The following is a 17,423-nucleotide window of genomic DNA, read 5'->3' as shown; positions in this document are numbered from 1 at the left end:
TGCGTGGGCTGTGTGCTCACCGGTACGTGGGCTGGGTGTGTTCACCGGTGCGTGGGCTGTGTGTGCTCACCGGTGCGTGGGCTGTGTGTGTTCACCGGTGCGTGGGCTGGGTGTGTTCACCGGTGCGTGGGCTGTGTGTGCTCACTGGTACGTGGGCTGGGTGTGTTCACCGGTGCGTGGGCTGTGTGTTCACCGGTGAGTGGGCTGTGTGTGCTCACCGGTGAGTGGGCTGTGTGTGCTCACCGGTGCGTGGGCTGGGTGTGTTCACCGGTGCGTGGGCTGTGTGCGTTCACCGGTGCGTGGGCTGTGTGCGTTCACCGGTGCGTGGGCTGGGTGTGCTCACCGGTGCGTGGGCTGTGTGTGCTCACCGGTACGTGGGCTGTGTGTTCACCGGTGCGTGGGTGTGCTCACCGGTGCGTGGGCTGTGTTTGCTCACCGGTGTGTGGGCTGGGTGTGTTCAAGGGTGCGTGGGCTGGGTGTGCTAAGGGTACGTGGGCTGTGTCCCCATGTAGCCTTCTGTTCAGCCCCCATCCTCTTTCCGCTAATGCGTCAGCCCCAAAATTACTGCGTCCAGCGCTGCGTGCTGATGTTTGTTTAAAGGTCCACTTGTGTATCTGTGTGTCCGTGTGTGTGTGTGAATGTGTGTCTGCCAACATCAGTGACGATTATCTGAACCGGTCCCGGGCCTCCCCTAGGTCGACTCAGCCTCAAATGAGTACCTGGTGCGGTGTGTAAACATTGCCACTAGGGAGACAAAGGCGGTCGGGCATGGTGCTGGCCACCCACCCCCTCGTGTACCGTCCTGGCCTTCATAGGTGCTCGCTAACAGCACTTGCCCCTACAGTCTGTTAAGGCTATACGGGGGATCTTTGTCTTTGTATGCTCACTAACATAATTTGCCCCAGCAGCTTGTTAAAGGCTATGTGGGGATCTCTCTCTCTGTGCATCTCATGTTATCTTAATTTATATAGCGCCTTAACTGAGGCACTTTACAGAGAATTAAGAATGGTACACATGCACGTAATGGTGGAGATAGGTGAATGGAATGGATGAGAGGAAGCAATGGGCGAATCTGTAGTGCGTGAATGAGGTAAAAGCAAAATTGCTGAAAACGAATGATGATGATAATTGGATTGGAAGGATGGGGAAGGGGTGTTAGCCATGTAATGTGATTATGAGAGGAAGTGGTTATAGGTGGAGATTAAGGGGTCGTGGGGGTGAGGTCGGGACAAAAAAGTGAGTTTTGAGGGAGGAGCGTAAACTAGTGAGCGAAGAGGACTGCTCCATGTGGAGAGGGAGTCTATGTGCGTGCGTCCCTATGTGCGTGTGTCTCGATGTGCGTGTGTGTCTGTGCGTGCGGTCTATTTGCGTGTGTCTCTATGTGCATGTGTGCGTCTCTGTGCGTATGTGTGTCTGTTTGTGCGTGCGTCTCTGTGCGTGCGTGCGTCTGTTTGTGCGTGTGTCTACATACAGCAGCGGCACAGTGGTTGGCGCACTGCGCCTCAAACCCCACCTGAGTTCGTTTCTTCTCACGGCCAACACTCGTGATGATCACCTGAACCGGTCCTGGGCCTCCCCTAGGTCGACTCGGCCTCAATAAGTTATTGCTGCTGTGTGCCATGGCGGCCTTCATAGGTGCTTGCTAAAAGCACTGTTCCCAACTAATATGTTAAGGCTATACGGGGGATCTTCGCTGTTATTGCGTGTGTATAGACGGTATGTGTGCGTGTGTGTCTCTGTGTGTCGCCTCTAGATCCTCATCGAGTTCTGCCCTGGGGGTGCTCTGGACGCCATCATGCTGGGTGAGTCACATGGGGCGGCTGCTGTGGGGTCAGGTGTCAGGGAGCCCCGCACATGAATGCAGGTGGAGAGTCGCTTGGCGAGCGGACGTGTGGCTGCGTTCGATTCTCCACTTGGGTTTCTTTGTTTGCGTGCGTCTAATGTACACGTTTGTGTGTGTGTGGTACACGTTTGTGTGTTGTACACGTGTGTGTGTGTGTTGCACACGTGTGTGTGTGTGTGTTGTACACGTGTAGAGCTGGACCGGCCCCTGCTGGAGCCACAGATCCGCGTCGTGTGCCGCTACACGCTCGAGGCGCTGTGCTACCTCCACGACAACAAAATCATCCACCGCGACCTCAAGGCCGGTAACATCCTCCTGTCGCTCGACGGCGAGGTCAAGCTCGGTGAGCACGGGCACCGGAACCGGCAGTCTCTTCTTGCATACGCACACACTGGGATGTACCGCTCTGTTACTCCTCCATGGCTCCCTGTGACTCTCCGTGGCTCTCCATTACTCCACACACCGCTCTCAATCTGTCACCATGGCTCCCCGTCAATTCCTCCCCCTCCACCCCTCCTGATCATTCTAAATTTGTCGCTCCCCCTCCCCACCAGCTGACTTTGGAGTTTCCGCAAAAAACACCAAGACCCTGCAGAGGAGAGACTCGTTCATCGGCACTCCGTACTGGTGGGGCACCACGCAACAGAACACCGCACCACACCGTGTCACACCGCACCGTGCCACACCACATCACGCTACATCGCATCACACCACGCCACACCAAGATACAACGCACCACCACGCACCAGCCACGCTCCTCGTCCTCTGCCTGCCCTGAAGCAGAAGTGCGGTTGCCCCCACCGCCGCGCAGTAACCCACTGTGCCGTGTGTGCGGCGACGATGGCGGTGTGCAGGATGGCGCCGGAGGTGGTGATGTGCGAGACGTTCAAGGACTCTCCGTACGACTACAAGGCGGACGTGTGGTCGCTGGGCATCACGCTCATCGAGATGGCGCAGGTGGAGCCGCCCAACCACGAGCTCAACCCCATGCGCGTGCTGCTCAAGATCGCCAAGGGCGAGCCGCCCACCCTGCTCGCCCCGTCGCGCTGGTGAACCCGCCGCCGCCGCCACCACAGTACACTGTACGCACACCTACTACGTACCGTTTGCGTACGTCTAGCGGTGTGCCGCTGCGGTTCACTTCCCGTGCATTCGGTGGTCATTGCCGTGGGTGTCTTCTCCTCCGCTCGCCCACCCCGCCCCACCCCCCAGGTCCCCGCAGTTCAGCGACTTCCTGCATAAGGCACTGGACAAGAACCCTGAGACGCGCTGGTCTGCCCCACAGCTGCTGCAGGTCCGTGCAGTAGGAGGGACACAGACACCACGCAGACACCACGCAGACACCACGCAGACACCACGCAGACACCACGCAGACACCACGCAGACACCACGCAGACACCACGCAGACACCACGCAGACACCACGCAGACACCACGCAGACACCACGCAGACACCACGCAGACACCACGCAGACACCACACAGGGCCTTCCTGAACCAGAGGCGTGGCTTCCCTGGGTGAACGAACGTGCCGCCCCCCTACCACGCCCAGCACGCATTCGTGAGCGACGCGGCCGCGGTGAAGCCGCTGCGTGAGCTCATCGCCGAGGCCAAGGCGGAGGTGATGGAGGAGGAGGTGATGGACGAGCGGTCCGAGGAGGACGACGAGGAGAGCGAGGGCACGCCCGTGAGTTCGCCCGCTCGCCCGCGTGTATACTTTCACACGTATACACGCAGACTCGCACAAATACACACGGGCGCCCTTGCACAGGCATACACGCGAGACGCCGCTCAGCTGCTCCGTGGGGGCAGTCGTGGTCGCGGTCCACCTCACGCGCATGTGTGTGCGCGTGTGTGTGCGCGTGTGTGTGTGCGCGTGTGTGCACGTGTGTGCACGTGTGCGTACGTCTGCAAAGCAGTCGATACCTGGACACAAGCGCGCAGCCTCTGATATCAGCGTGTCCAGCCTGGAGGACGAGAAGCCACTCCCGACGCCTGCCGTGACCTCGGCCGTGACCTCGGCCGTGACCCCGGCTGTGACCCCGGCTGTGACCCCGGCCGTGACCCCGGCCGTGACCCCGGCCGTGACCCCGGCCGTGACCCCCGCCGTGACCCCCGCCGTGACCCCCGCCGTGATCCCTGCCGTGACCCCCGCCGTGACCCCCGCCGTGACCCCCGCCGTGACCCCCGCCGTGACCCCGGCCGTGACCCCCGCCGTGACCCCGGCCGCCACCCCTGTAGTCGTGCCCGAGCCCGTAACGGAACCGGCTGAGACTCGTGAAATTGTTGCCGAGATGCCCTCCGACAACAGCAAACCAGAGGACGGCGTTGCCACGGTGACCGGGTTGGCCAGCATCGTCGCCGCAGAAACGGAGGAGCGGTCCGGCGAGGGCGGTGACGAAGCTGCGGTGGCAGCGGCGGCGGAGTCCGGTGAGGAGGTGCCGCTGAAGGGAGCAATGCCCTCGTCGCAGTCCGTCGAGGTGACGATCGCGATGCTGAACGAGGTGATCGACTCGATCGAGTTTGAGGACGCAGAGGAGGAGAGCGACGAGGAGACGGACCCCGCATCCCATGACAAGATGGCATCGGCCGCGGGTGGCTCTTCGGACAACGTCGCGGTCGCGGAAGCCGCGGTGGCCGCCGCCGCCGTAACCAAACCGAGCGCCGATGGCGCGGTGAGCGTGGGCGGCGAGGAGGAGGCGGTGCCGGCGGGGGCAGCGGTGGCGGCGGTGGCGGGCGTCGCGCTACCGCCTCTGCCCCGAACGCCGTCCGTGCAGGAAGTTCCGGAGCCGCCCCCGGAATTCCGGGACGCGCCGCTGAGCGGGGAGGAGGGCGGCCGCGACACCCCCCCGCCGCCGCTCGAGTTCAGAGACGACAGCACGGAGGAGGCGTCAGCGGCTACCGGAGAGACGGGCCAGGCCGAGACGGAGGCCCTGGCGGCGCCAGCGGCGGTGCCGGCGGCGGCGCCGGTCGGCGCCAAGGCCGAGGAGGAGCGGGAGAAACAGGGGACGGGGGCGGAGGAATCGCACGAGCGAGCGGAGCCAGTCCCCGCCTCCCGCAAGGAGGAACGGAGGAGCGACGAGGAGGAGGATGAGTCGGCGGGGGGGAGGGGAACCCCGGATCCGGCGGCGCCGGAGCCCGTGCGGAACGGGCGTGCGGGCGACACGGACAGCTCGGGCGCCTCCATGTCAGATACGGGCAGCGTGGACATGAGCCTGTCCATGTACAGTGCGTTGGCGCGCAGCAAGGAGGCGGGCGGCGGGGGGTCCCTCTCGCTGCAGGTGGCACCCCACACAGCACACCACGGGAGGGGGGCTGTTTATCAACGTCAATGTCATTGTCATCATTATCATCATTGTCATCATTGTCATCATTATCATCATCGGCATGGTCATTCTTGTGGTTCAGATTTATCTACAATTGGACACTACATATATGCTTATTGTACACCGACTGTAGATCATGAGCCGTGCCGTGTGTGGGTGTGCCGCATGTAATCCATGCGGGGGGGCCTGCTGCTGCTTGTTTAAAGTTCGCGCGGCTCACACAGTTGCCCCTCCCCCTCTGTCCGCCCCCCACCACCGCGCACCAGGATATGCGTCGGGAAAAGAAGACCCTGAAGCGTACGCGACGCTTCATGGTGGACGGTGTGGAGGTGAGCGTCACCACGAGCAAGATCATCAACGACGACCACCGCAAGGACGAGGAGATGCGCTTCCTCCGGTGAGCATGGCGGGGGGTGGGTGAGTTGAGCGGGCGAGTGGGTCGACCAGTGAAGGAGTGGGGCGAGTGAGTGGGTTGGAGAGTGAATGATTAAACTCTGTGGTGAGTGAGTGGGTGATCTGCGTAGTGGATAGGTGAGTTATTTTAACGGGTGAGTCTGCAAGTGAGCTGGAGTGTTTTTACGTAATTAAGTGAAGGATTGAGCTGTGTAGTGGGTGGGTGAGTGAGTGAGCGAGCCATGTAGTGGGTATGCGAGTGAGTGGGCGGGTGAGCGGGCGAGCGAGCAGGCGCATGGGCGAGCGAGTTCCCCGTGTTGCTCGCGCGTGCAGGCGGCAGGAGCTGCGTGAGCTGCGGCTGCTGCAGAAGGAGGAGCAGAGGGCGCAGCAGGAGCTCAACAGCAAACTGACGCAGCAGAGCGAGCTGATGCTGCGTCGCTCCGAGCAGGAGGCCAACGTACCGCGCTCACCACGCGCTCGCCACGCTCTCGCCACACTAACCACGCACTCATCGTGCTCTTACCGTGCACTCGCCCACACACTCACTACTGACTCACCGCTTTCTCACAGCATCACACTCACTGCATCAAACGCACCGCATACGACGCATCACGTTCGCCAAACACTCAACACTTACAGCCTCGGAGGACCACGGCACACTCCGCACCACACACCGCACCACACACCGCACCACACACCGCACCACACACCGCACCACACACCGCACTATCGAGTTGACCCTGACGTTCGTCGTGCTCTTCAGCACCAACACGGCACACGAGGCACCGTGTTACGCGTGGTGCCGCCACGTGCGACCCAAGCAAGCTTCGACTTGGAATCAAGCGATCACCGTTTCCTCCGCCGTTACTTACCTGCCCCCTCCCTTAACCCCCCCTGCCGCCCCCCCTGCCGCCCCCTGCCGCCCCCTCCCCCAGTCGCGCAAGAAGCAGTACGAGACGGAGATCGAGACGCTGGAGCGGCAGCAGAAGCAGTCGATCGAGCGGCTGGAGGCGGATCACACGGCGCGGCTGCGCGACGAGGCGCGGCGAATCAAGGGCGAGCAGGAGCGCGAGCTGGCCAAATACCACGACGTGCTCAAGCACCGCCGCAAGGAGGTGCGCCGACGAGGGAGAGGAGGGCGGGAGGATGGCGAGCGGGCGGTGGGGGGGGCTCTCCGCCCGCCCGCTCGCGTTCTCGCGCGCTCGCCGGTTGACGTCGCGGCCTTGTTAATGTTCAGCCACGGTCACCGATTGGCGTCGACCTCGGTCCACGGACGCACGCACGTACGCGTTCTTGCGAGCGTGCTCACGTTAACAAACTCGTGTTCATGCCTAAGCGTGCGTGCCCATGCTCATTCATGAATGCATTCGATTACACGCACAAACGCACGCACGCAAGCGCTTGTGCCGAGTCCGGTGCGACGCCACCACGGATGTTGTCGACGCTTTGCGGGCCTCGCTTGGAGCGGTTGTCGTCGTTGCCGTACGTTGCGGTCGCTGGGTCTCCGTGCCGATGCTGCTGCCGCGCTCGCTACCCACGGTGACGTCTCGCGATCGGGTTCAGGTGCTCTCCGCTGTCTCCGCTCTCTCCGCTGTCTCGCGCGCTCTCCCTCCGCTTCTCACGGGACGCGGTTTCTGTCGCTGGGCGACCTCTGGGTGACCTCTGGGCGCAGCATTCCCTCCCATCGTCCGCTTGGGTGGTGTCGGTCTCCCCCCCCTCCCCCGCAGCTGTTATTGCAGTCGAGGGCTTGACTCTGATTGGTCGAATTGTATGGACAATTAGTTCAGGTCGTTGGGCCGACCCAGTGACCCCAGGCGTGATTGGTTGCATTTCTATGCCTCATGGGTATTGGCGCTGTGTTCATCAGTGGCTCCCTGGTGGTTTGGTGGCGGTGGGCGCCAGGCCGATTGTCGTGCGCCAGCTGCCGGCGCTGTCTATCCCGTCCGACTAACCTCAACCGTGACCCTGCACCGTTAGCACCCGGCGGCGCTGCCGCCCTGCGTGCCGTCTGCCTGCGCCTCCCCAGCACAGCCAGCCTCCTCGTAACAGACTTCCGAGTTCGCTTCCCACTGCACCACCTCCCAACCTCCCAACCTCTCTGCATCCCCGCACGCTCCTGCATGCTCCTGCACGCTCCTGCATCCCTGCATGCTCCTGCACACCCCTGCACGCTCTTGCAGCCTGCACGCCATTGCCTGGCAGTGACGCAGCATGCGCCCGCTCGGCTTGTAACGATCCGACCAATTCCCCCGATTCAGCGGTCGCCATTCCATTGAGGAGTCGACCGTCCTGTTGGCTTTGCTGCCGGGGTGAGGTTCTGCTCCTCCGGTGGCCGCTGGGGCTGCCGTGACCCTGCAGTGCGCGCCGCTTTCAAGACCCCCGATTGTCACGCGACGCGCGGGTCCGTGGATCGTTACTCGACCGTCCCGGCCTGTGGCGTGTCTTGCAAATCCATGATAACCCCCGTATATGTAGAGAGAGAGACAGAGATATGTACGTTGGGACACTTTACAATCCACTTGGATTGTATCGTCTCCCCACAAACAATGAGTCGATCTTTTATCCACTTAACCCCCCCCTACCTACTCTCAGCCGAGTGCCGGTGTTCCCTACGCTGCACGCGACCCGTAAACCCTGTTGTGGAGGCAGCAGCGGCGGTTGGTGGATCGCACAAATGTCGTAACGCTCCCTTCCTGTGGCGGCGGGACGGCATGATGTGGACCTCACCCGTTCCATCTGCATGGGATCGAGTATCGCCCCCCTCACGCGGAGATTTCATCCAGCTGCTCTGCTCTCCTCCCACACGTGCGGAGGCTCATTAATTGGCTGAAGACAGCTTCACACATGGAGGGGACCGCAGAGCTTGGACAGCTGTCGGCAGCGGCAGCTCACGGCCGGCTGCTGCCCTCCCGCTCGTGTGTGGCTCCCCTGCGATTGCGGGCGATGCGATTTGCACCAACGAGGCCGCCGCCGTGTATAACGATAACACGTTATTTATTATTATTAAACAAACCCCTACTCTGCTGGACAATGAGCTTTTAGCTTTCGTGGGTTATCAGGTTTGTCCAGGACAACTCCTTGGCTGCTCGCTCTGCGCGAGGCAACGGCGCGAGCTCCCGTGCCGCCACGCTTCTTTCCCTGTGCTGCCCGCTGTCCAGCTGTGGAGTGAGCCTGACCCTGCATGTTGTGTGCTGTCCAGCTGTGGAATGAGCCTGACCCTGCTTGTTGTGTGTGCTGTCCAGCTGTGGAGTGAGCCTGACCCTGCTTGTTGTGTGCGCTGTCCAGCTGTGGAGTGAGCCTGACCCTGCTTGTTGTGTGCGCTGTCCAGCTGTGGAGTGAGCCTGACCCTGCATGTTGTGTGCGCCGTCCAGCTGTGCAGTGAGCCTGACCCTGCATGTTGTGTGCGCTGTCCAGCTGTGCAGTGAGCCTGACCCTGCATGTTGTGTGCGCTGTCCAGCTGTGCAGTGAGCCTGACCCTGCATGTTGTGTGCGCTGTCCAGCTGTGCAGTGAGCCTGACCCTGCATGTTGTGTGCGCTGTCCAGCTGTGCAGTGAGCCTGACCCTGCTTGTTGTGTGCGCTGTCCAGCTGTGCAGTGAGCCTGACCCTGCATGTTGTGTGCGCTGTCCAGCTGTGGAGTGAGCCTGACCCTGCTTACTGTAAGTTCAATCCAACTGTAGAGCGAGCTTGACCCTGCTTGCCTTGTGAGCTGTTCCACCTCTTTTAGCGAGCCCGACCCTGCTTGCCACGCGTTAAACGTCCAGCCGTGGAGCGAGCCTGACCCCGCATGCTGCCACATACACGCTTAACCAGCTGTAGAGTGAGTGACCCTGCACGCTGTAGGATTCTATCCAGCCGTGGAGCGAGCCTGACCCCCGCATGGGCACCCTGACGCGGCGTGCGCCCCTCCTGCATGCCGTAGGTGTTGAGTGAAGTGGACAAACTTCCCAAAGAGCAGAGGAAAGAGCACGCAAAGCGCACCCGGGAGGATCTCGCGCTCAGGCAAAAGTCCGAGGTAACCGCCGCTGCCGCTCAAGACCCCCCCCGACCATGGTTGCGGGGGGGGGGGTGCCGCCGGGGGGGCGCCGTGGCAACCGTTGCGAGGATAAGGAGGGAAGCGCCGTGGGGGGGTGGGGGGGCGGCACCGGTGGGGGAGGGCCCCTCGTTCGCGGCCGTGGCGTCGCGTCTTTTCCACCGCGTCGTCGGATTCGTGCCGCGCCTCCCGTCGGACGCGACTCGACGACGGCGGGCACCGGGCCGCGTGCGATGGCGTCGGCGCGCTCGTCGCGGGCTGTGTGTGTGTGTGCGCGCGGACGGTTGTGTGTGTGTGTTCGTATGAGCGATAGTTGATCCGTAGCACCTGGGTCTGTCCCGTGACCCCTTGCCAGCGAGAGCCTTTCGACACTTCACGTAGCCTCAAGGTGCACCTAGCCTGGCACAAGCACGACGGTGACGTCGCCGCCACTTGGTGGCGAATGGCGGCTGTTGTTGTTGTCGTGCGACGGTGCGGACGTGTGTGGTGGTGTGCCGTGTGCTCGACTGCGAGTGTGATCATCGTAGGTTTGCGCATGTCGCCATTTGTGGAGTCGACGTGCGAAGCGGGGGGGGGGGCGTATTCGTACGTGTCAGTGACACGCGTGTTGTCGTGTGTACGTTGGTGCGTGCGTGTATTAGCGTGGTAGCGTGTGTCGTTATCCGCCGGTGTGCGTGCTTGCGGTGTTGCGTACTGGTGCGCGTGCATGTGGTCGTTCCGGCGGTGTGTGAGTTGGTGTGCTCACACCTCCCCCCCATCCCACACGGCCCCCCTCCCTCACGCTGTCAGCTGTCTCTGGGTCCACAGGGCCTGGCACAGATCCCTGTGCACAGCTTTCAGCTCTCCTCCCTCTCCCTGTGCAACGCCAAACTGCCCAGTGTAAGTGCGGGTCGCCCTCCGCTCCCTGCCACTTCCCCCGCTTCCCATCAGTGGCGTCTTGAGAACGGTGCGGGGTTGGGGGGGTGGGGGCCGACTCGCACGAGGAGGGGGGGAGGGCAAAACCATGACAGGCCACCAGAGCGCAGACCCCCCTCGGAGATAATAAATCACTGCCCTACAGATCACATGTCTTGATTGGTCGTCGTAAGAACGTTGCTGTAGGTTCCTGGCTGTAGTTGGGTTCCCTGGGTGGAGAGAGGCCGGGGACCAGGGAGTGCCACACCGGGGCCCAGGGAGGGACGGACTGGAGCTACGGGACCCTCGGCACCGCCACGGCGCCACTGATGGTGCCCGCGCTAACCCCATGCGCTTGAGTGCCGTGAGGTTGCAGTGATTAACCGCGTTTAACCGCGATTTACAGTGTGCAGTGGCTGCATTAACGAGAGCTCCCCAACCCCGACGTTGCTGCTCCCCTCCCTCCGGCATTTGTCGAGTTTAAAGTGAGGAAGTGGGGGCTATGGGCCACCATCTCGCCCATCATCGCCGTCGTCGCTTCTGTTGTCCAGGTCCCTATCTCTCCCCCCCCCCCCCCCCCCCCCCCCCAGCGGTAAATGTAACACTCCCAGGGAAACAGATGAGTATTGACATGGAGCGGTCCATTGTGCGCGGAGGAGGCTTGGTGGGGGAGGAGGCCAGACTCTGATCTCCAGTAAAAGTCTTTGGCCGCCAGATCTGCACCGGGTTTTTGCCGCTGTGCGAGACCCCGCGTGGGCCCCGCGTGCCGCGCGTGCGCTCACGGGAACAGCCTGGCGCAAACGTTCACGTGCGCGCGTTTGTGAAGATGTGTTTGTGTGTGCGTGTTGGTTAAATGACGTGCGTAGAAGGCACGTGCTGCACGTGAAATGTGTATGCTGTGTGCTGTGTGTGTGCCCGTACCTGCGTGCCCGTGTGAACGCGCGCTGTGGTGTGTGCATGTATGGCCATGTGTGCTTCTTCGCACCTGTGCCCGTGCGTGCGTCCCCGTGCCCCACCCCCCACCCCCCACCCCCCGTGGGTCCCCGTGCGCCCATGGCCCAGGAGACGGAGTTCATCACGAAGCAGCAGCAGGATCTGGACGCGGCGCTCAAGAAGATCATCATGGAGCACAAGGTGGAGGTGGCGGAGACGGAGAAGACCTGCCTCCACAACAAGCAGCAGCTGCTGCGAGGTGACGCCCCCCCCCCCCTCGCTCCCCCCTCGCTCCCCCTCACACCCCATACACGTGGAAACGGCACCGGCACCTGTTGTGTACTGGTGGTTGCGTCGGCCTTCGGGATCTCAGAGGTAGCTCTGCGGTATCCGCTTCTGCGGGCCGTTCCCTAGCACGACGATGTTGGTGTGGATTCCTCCTCTCGCTACGTGATGCCGAGGGCACAATAGACGAAAATAGCTACGAGTGCGGGCCTAGTCGCTAAAGGCTTTGACCCGCTAAAGGCCTGCATGTGCCTGGGCAACTTTAGGGCAATCTGGGCCAGCAAACTATCACCGGCAACTCGTTACCTGTTAGCAGCTACTGTAACTTGGCAGGGCGGAGTTCTGTCCGGCCAATGACAATGGTGTTTGTTGAAAATTGGCGTTGGGTGAAACGTGATTGGTCTTCAGAGCACACGACATTTGGTTAGTCATGTGACCCCTTATCTGCGTTATGATTGGATGTTGTCATCTCGGTTGCACAATAGAGGGAGCAGCGATCAGGTTCGTCCTAATTTTGGCAAATTGCATGAGCAGATCTGCCTCAAATTACTGGCACCGGGCACAAGTTTGAGGTGTGTCTTACAATGCGGAGAATATGGTGAAGGGTTTTACAGCGGCCCACAGCGCACCAACCGTTGCCAACGATGATTGGCATGAAATCTCCATGGTCACTCGCAACCCCGAGTCTCGCTTGGCGGTCGCGTTCACCGTCCCCCGCCCCCCTCGTCCCCCCCCCGCCCACTCAGCGAGGGAGGCCGGCATGTGGGATCTGGAGGAGCGGCAGATGCAGGAGCGCCACCAGCTCATGAAGCAGCAGCTCAAGGAGCAGTTCTTCCTGCAGCGGCACCAGCTGCTCAAACGCCACGACAAGGTGCGTGGAGAGGCGGTGGGGTGGGGGGGGTCTGGGGTCAAGGTTCACGTCTCTACGCCTAGAACAAGGCGTGGGGAAACCCCCCAGACTCGCGCTCCGGATGCGAGCCGGGACTCGGTGCGGCACCGCGGCCTCCTGGGGCCCACCGTGAAAACGCTCGCCTGGCACCGCGAGCGGACTGTCCGCACCGATTGGGTACTTGTTGGGGGGGCAGGGGAGGGGACGAACTTTCTGGGCTCGGCAACAACACCGTGTTCATCGACGCGGCTCGCGCCATCTCGTCGCCATCACCGCACGATGTCGGCAGGCAGGAGGTGGCCGAGGCTGCGCGCTAGTTGACGAGCGGTTGCCCGCGAGAGCGCTTGGTAGCGAGAAGCCGTCCCACCGCTGGCCCGCATCCACACGGGCCGCGACGACTTCACCGTCGCCGGTGCCTGTGGCCGTGTCCTCGTTCCACGGGCCGCTGCCCGGCCGGGGCGAGGTCACCGTCGCCTTCGACCTCGTGCCGGCGGGGGGGCGACGACGCTGTAGGCGTTAACGTCGCGACGACGCTGTCGGTGGGCGTGTGCAGGAACAGGAGCAGATGACACGCTACAACCAGCGCCTGCTGGAGGAGATGAAGGCACGCCAGGCGCAGGAGCGCGTGCGCCTGCCCAAGAACCAGCGCAGCGAGGCCAAGACGCGCATGGCCATGTTCAAGCAGAGCCTGCAGATCAACCCATCCAGCAGCGGAGAAGGCAATCGCGACCGCATCAAACAGGTCCGCCTAGCACCTTGTGAGGGCGGTGGTGGTGAGGTGCGAGGGGCGGTGGTGGTGAGGTGCGAGGGGCGGTGGTGGTGAGGTGCGAGGGGCGGTGGTGGTGAGGTGCGAGGGGCGGTGGTGGTGAGGTGCGAGGGGCGGTGGTGGTGAGGTGCGAGGGGCGGTGGTGGTGAGGTGCGAGGGCGGTGGTGGTGAGGTGCGAGGGCGGTGGTGGTGAGGTGCGAGGGCGGTGGTGGTGAGGTGTGAGGGCCGTGGTGGTGAGGTGTGAGGGGCGATGGTGGTGAGGTGTGAGCGTGGCGGTGAACCAGGCCCCCCCCCCGCCCCCTTTGCCCCCCACCCTCATATCCGGCCCCCCACAGTTTGCACAGCAGGAGGACAAGCGGCAGAAGGCGGAGCGGCAGCAGCAGCAGCAGAAGCACGACAACCAGATGCGCGACCTCGGCATGCAGTGCGAGGCGAACATGCGCGAGCTGCAGCAGATGCAGGTGATGCCAGCAGGGCGGGAGGACGCTCCCTCGCTGCCCCCCAAAACCTCCATCTCTCCCGTCTCCCCCTGATCCCCCCCTTCCCCCCCGATCCTTCCGATTCCTCTGATCTCCCTCCCCCCCCCCCCCCCCCCGATCCCTCCGATCCGGCCGCTAACGGCACTCGCCTCAAAAGTCTGTTGTCTCCACGGGGTGGGGGGTGTGGTGACCTCTGTCCGTGTCTGTGTAGAATGAGAAGTGCCACCTGCTGGTGGAGCGGGAGACGCAGAAGCTCAAGGAGCTGGACGAGCAGCACAGCGGGGAGATGCGCGAGTGGAGGGACAAGCTGAAGCCTCGCAAGCAGGTGCGTGCGCCGCTAGCGGGTGCGTGCGCCGCACGTGGGGGCCGCGGCGCCGTGGTGCCACGCGCGGGGCGAGGTTAAAGCATGGCGTTTGGCTTACCGGTGCGATGGTGCGGTGGTGCGGTGTTGACAGTAGGGTACGTTGTGACGTCCCGGTGAGGTGGTGCGGTGTAGCAACTGGGTGTGTTGTGACACCGGTGCGATGGTGTTGTTACGGCGTGGCGCGTGCAGGTGCTGGAGGAGGAGTTTGCGCGCCGGCGCCAGGAGCAGGAGATGTTCTTCAAGATGAGCAGCGACTCGGAGTGCGTCAACCCCGGCACCACCAATCGCGTGTCGCGCTTCTACCCGGTGCCCAGTATGGGCGCCAGCGGCGTGTGAAGGGAGCGCCGTGATTGCTCGCTTTCTCTCGCTCTCTCGCTCTTTCGCACACTCGCGCAGGCACGTACCGGCACGTATATTTATACACGCACATACACATGTACACACCCATACACAGCCGGGCGAGCTGCTCACACACAGGCAGGGACATGCATACATACACACGCAAGTAGCCATACACATACTTGTACACATGTTCACCGGCATATGCACACACAAAATAATCGCTTGCGCACCTCCACTCACACACGCAACAATAACTGCCAGTGACGTCACCATAGCGCCTGTGCCAGGCTAGGTGCACTTTGAGGCCACACACAGACTGAAACACACCTCCACTCACACACCCAACTTGCATACTAAAACCGCTCCACACACACAAACCTTCCATTTATACACGAATACAAAGATCCCTTCGATAGCCTTGACTGACTGTTGGGGCAAGTGCTGTTAGCGAGCACCTATGAAGGCCGGAACGCCACACGAGAGGGTGGGTGGCCAGCACCACGCCCAGCCCCCTTTGTCTCCCCAGTACCCGCATCCACCCCCCTCCAACAACAACAACCGCCGTTCGCCATCAAGTGGCGGTGACATCACCGAGGCTCCCTCCACACACACACCCTCCGCTCACTCGTACTCCCGCTCGCCCTCGACTCGCAGCCACTTGCATACAAGGCCCTCTGCTCGCCCGTTCCGCACTCACACACTCACCCACTCCGCACTCGCACACTCGTCCGCTCCGCGTTCCGCACTCGCCCACCCCTTCCAGAGTTCCTTGCCACTGCCATCGCCACGGGGGGGCAAGACGCGACCGCACTGATGCACAGCTCGTGTGCCCCCCTCTCCGCGCAGGGGGGGTGCCCTCCGCTCTCTCTCTGCCCGTGGCGCGGAGACCCCCACCCCCACGGTCGACATGCAGTCCCCCGTGCGACGTTCTTGGCGCACGGTTTGCGCGGCGCCGTTTGTTGAAATTACCGACGGGGCCACTGGGCTTGGTCACCTCCACCATGCACCGGGAAGCCGGCTCGATGACCCCGGCCCGGGACCCCCACCCCGACCCCGCTCGTGTTTGCCGCCCGCCCGCGTGGGTGGCGGTGTCCGTGAGATCTTAAACTAAAGCGGGGCGCGCGTGTTGCAGCGGCGCCCTCCTTCGTCTTTTTTTAAATGTTCGGATCGCTGCGTCCCGGCACTGAGCGCAGTGCTTGATTTATTACTTTATTATTATTGATTGTTGTTATTGTTGTTAACAATGGTAGTACTTACCAACATCAGCAGCAGGAGCAGCGGCTACGCGAGTGTAGATGCCGACTCCTAGAGCCGACACGGGGGGTGCGGGTGAGAAGGGCGGGCGGCAGGAGTCCTGTTGGGGGTTTGTGGGGGGGGGCGCAGGGGGGTGAGATTGTCCCGAAAATGGCTCGGCCTGTTGCACCAGGTGAGCCCCCCTCACCCCCAGCCCTCCCCACCCCCGTCTTGACGTTGAGCCCCCCCCCCATGCAGCAGTGCGATGAGAGGCTGTGGACATCGGCACGGAAGATGAAACAACAACACATGCACCCGTGCTCTGGTGGGGCTCGGGCCATGGGCAGGTTCAGTGGGAGGGGGGTGAGCACGAGTGCCTTGGGTGGCTGATTGGTGGGAGGCAGGTGCCCGTCTCGTGCTTTTTGGTTGTGCGCGGGCCGACGGTGGCGGGACCAAGTCTCACGGCTGGTTTGGGTACCGCGAGGTTCTGGTTGGGTAGTGCGTTAGGTGCAGGTTTATTGTCATTTGCAGGGCTGGTTGTCTACTGCGATTGGGGATTGGGGTTCGCCTCTGGTTGTTAATTGCTTAGGGACGGCCCCGTGCTCGTGGCTAGCGGGCCGAGTTGGCTCGGGTTGGAGCCATCGAGCGCTTGCCGAGTCGGCTAGGCCCCCGGGCCGCCTGCCCCGCCTGCCCCGCCTCCCCATCCGCGACTTTTCGTCTCCCCTCGTGTCCGGAGCCGATGGCGCCGCGGCTCTCCGCATCGGCGACGGCGCCTGGGCCCTCCTCGCGTTCACCGCGCGAGCGCCGGAGGAGTCGCACCGCGCGACTCCGCCGTGTCCAAGCGGCATAAGTCGCACGGAACAGAAGTCGCGCGGCCGGAAGATGCCGCGCGCCGATTTCCTCTCGACTCTTGCCGCGCCGTCGCCGCTGCGTGCACGGAGCGGCCCCGGTGGCTCTCCCTCGTCGCGCTGCCCGTGAACTCGACGATGGGAATAAAAGTCGGCTGTTTGTAAACTCGCGGCCTCCCCGACTGCGTCTCTCGCTGTTGCCGAAGGGGCAGGGTTCGTGGGGGGGGGGGGGGGTCCGTGCCAGGAGCAAGACGCCACGAGGGTGGCCAAAGCCCCGATGATGGCACCCGCACCACACCTCGACAACAACGACGCTTACCCAACAAAAAGAGATGGGGTTTAGTCCAGTGTTATTCACTCGTTTTCAGGGGGGGGGGGCGGAGAGCACTTTCGCCGACAAGTTCAGTTCAAGTTCATTTATTTGGTATAGCCCTGTGAGCCATTCGGCTCTTGAATCGGGTGCAACCGCAACAAACAAAAAACAAAAACGTGAACAAGAAAACATCTTAAAGTGACTGTGCAAACAAAAAATCCAAGAAAAGCACCGTATACCAACACTGTGCAAAAATCCCAGTGGGATACAAGTCAACAACCACAAGGCAACTTAGATTAAGGCCATCAGTCTAACTCCGTACTACAACAAACAAACATGGCCAAACCAAAATACTTTTCGAAATCAAAATAAAGCCATAAAAGCAATGAAACAGTGATCATAGGAACTGTGACCGAATTTTCACAAAAAACGACATAAACAACATGTACCACCAAATCTTGCAGCCATAGCTGGCTGCATGAGTCA

The 17,423-nt window shown here is 62.2% G+C and overlaps 1 protein-coding gene across 3 annotated transcripts; it reads left to right on the top strand.

The window, feature by feature from the left end:
* Window positions 1-1,750: 1,750 nt before the first annotated feature.
* LOC133345456 (serine/threonine-protein kinase 10-like) lies at window positions 1,751-16,790 on the top strand. Of its 3 annotated transcripts, XM_061556198.1 has the most exons (18): window positions 1,751-1,802; window positions 2,037-2,186; window positions 2,398-2,470; window positions 2,698-2,892; window positions 3,056-3,137; window positions 3,394-3,528; window positions 3,761-5,122; window positions 5,434-5,564; window positions 5,894-6,017; window positions 6,496-6,675; window positions 9,481-9,573; window positions 10,381-10,470; window positions 11,548-11,677; window positions 12,450-12,574; window positions 13,146-13,334; window positions 13,694-13,819; window positions 14,049-14,162; window positions 14,391-16,790. In XM_061556198.1, the coding sequence occupies exons 1-18, from the start codon at window positions 1,796-1,798 to the stop codon at window positions 14,535-14,537; spliced, it is 3,453 nt and encodes a 1,150-aa protein (XP_061412182.1). In that variant the 5' UTR covers window positions 1,751-1,795; the 3' UTR covers window positions 14,538-16,790. The 3 variants fall into 3 exon arrangements, with proteins under 3 accessions (XP_061412182.1, XP_061412183.1, XP_061412181.1); XM_061556199.1 differs by lacking the exon at window positions 10,381-10,470; XM_061556197.1 differs by lacking the exons at window positions 9,481-9,573; window positions 10,381-10,470 and having other exon boundaries at window positions 1,754-1,802.
* Window positions 16,791-17,423: the final 633 nt, after the last annotated feature.

The sequence above is a fragment of the Lethenteron reissneri genome, chromosome 22 (assembly GCF_015708825.2).
Source record: "Lethenteron reissneri isolate LAM-NWPU_2019-01 chromosome 22, ASM1570882v1, whole genome shotgun sequence".
In the NCBI taxonomy this organism is placed as follows: Eukaryota; Metazoa; Chordata; class Hyperoartia; order Petromyzontiformes; family Petromyzontidae; genus Lethenteron; species Lethenteron reissneri.
This window is presented reverse-complemented; position numbering and strand designations above follow the sequence as displayed.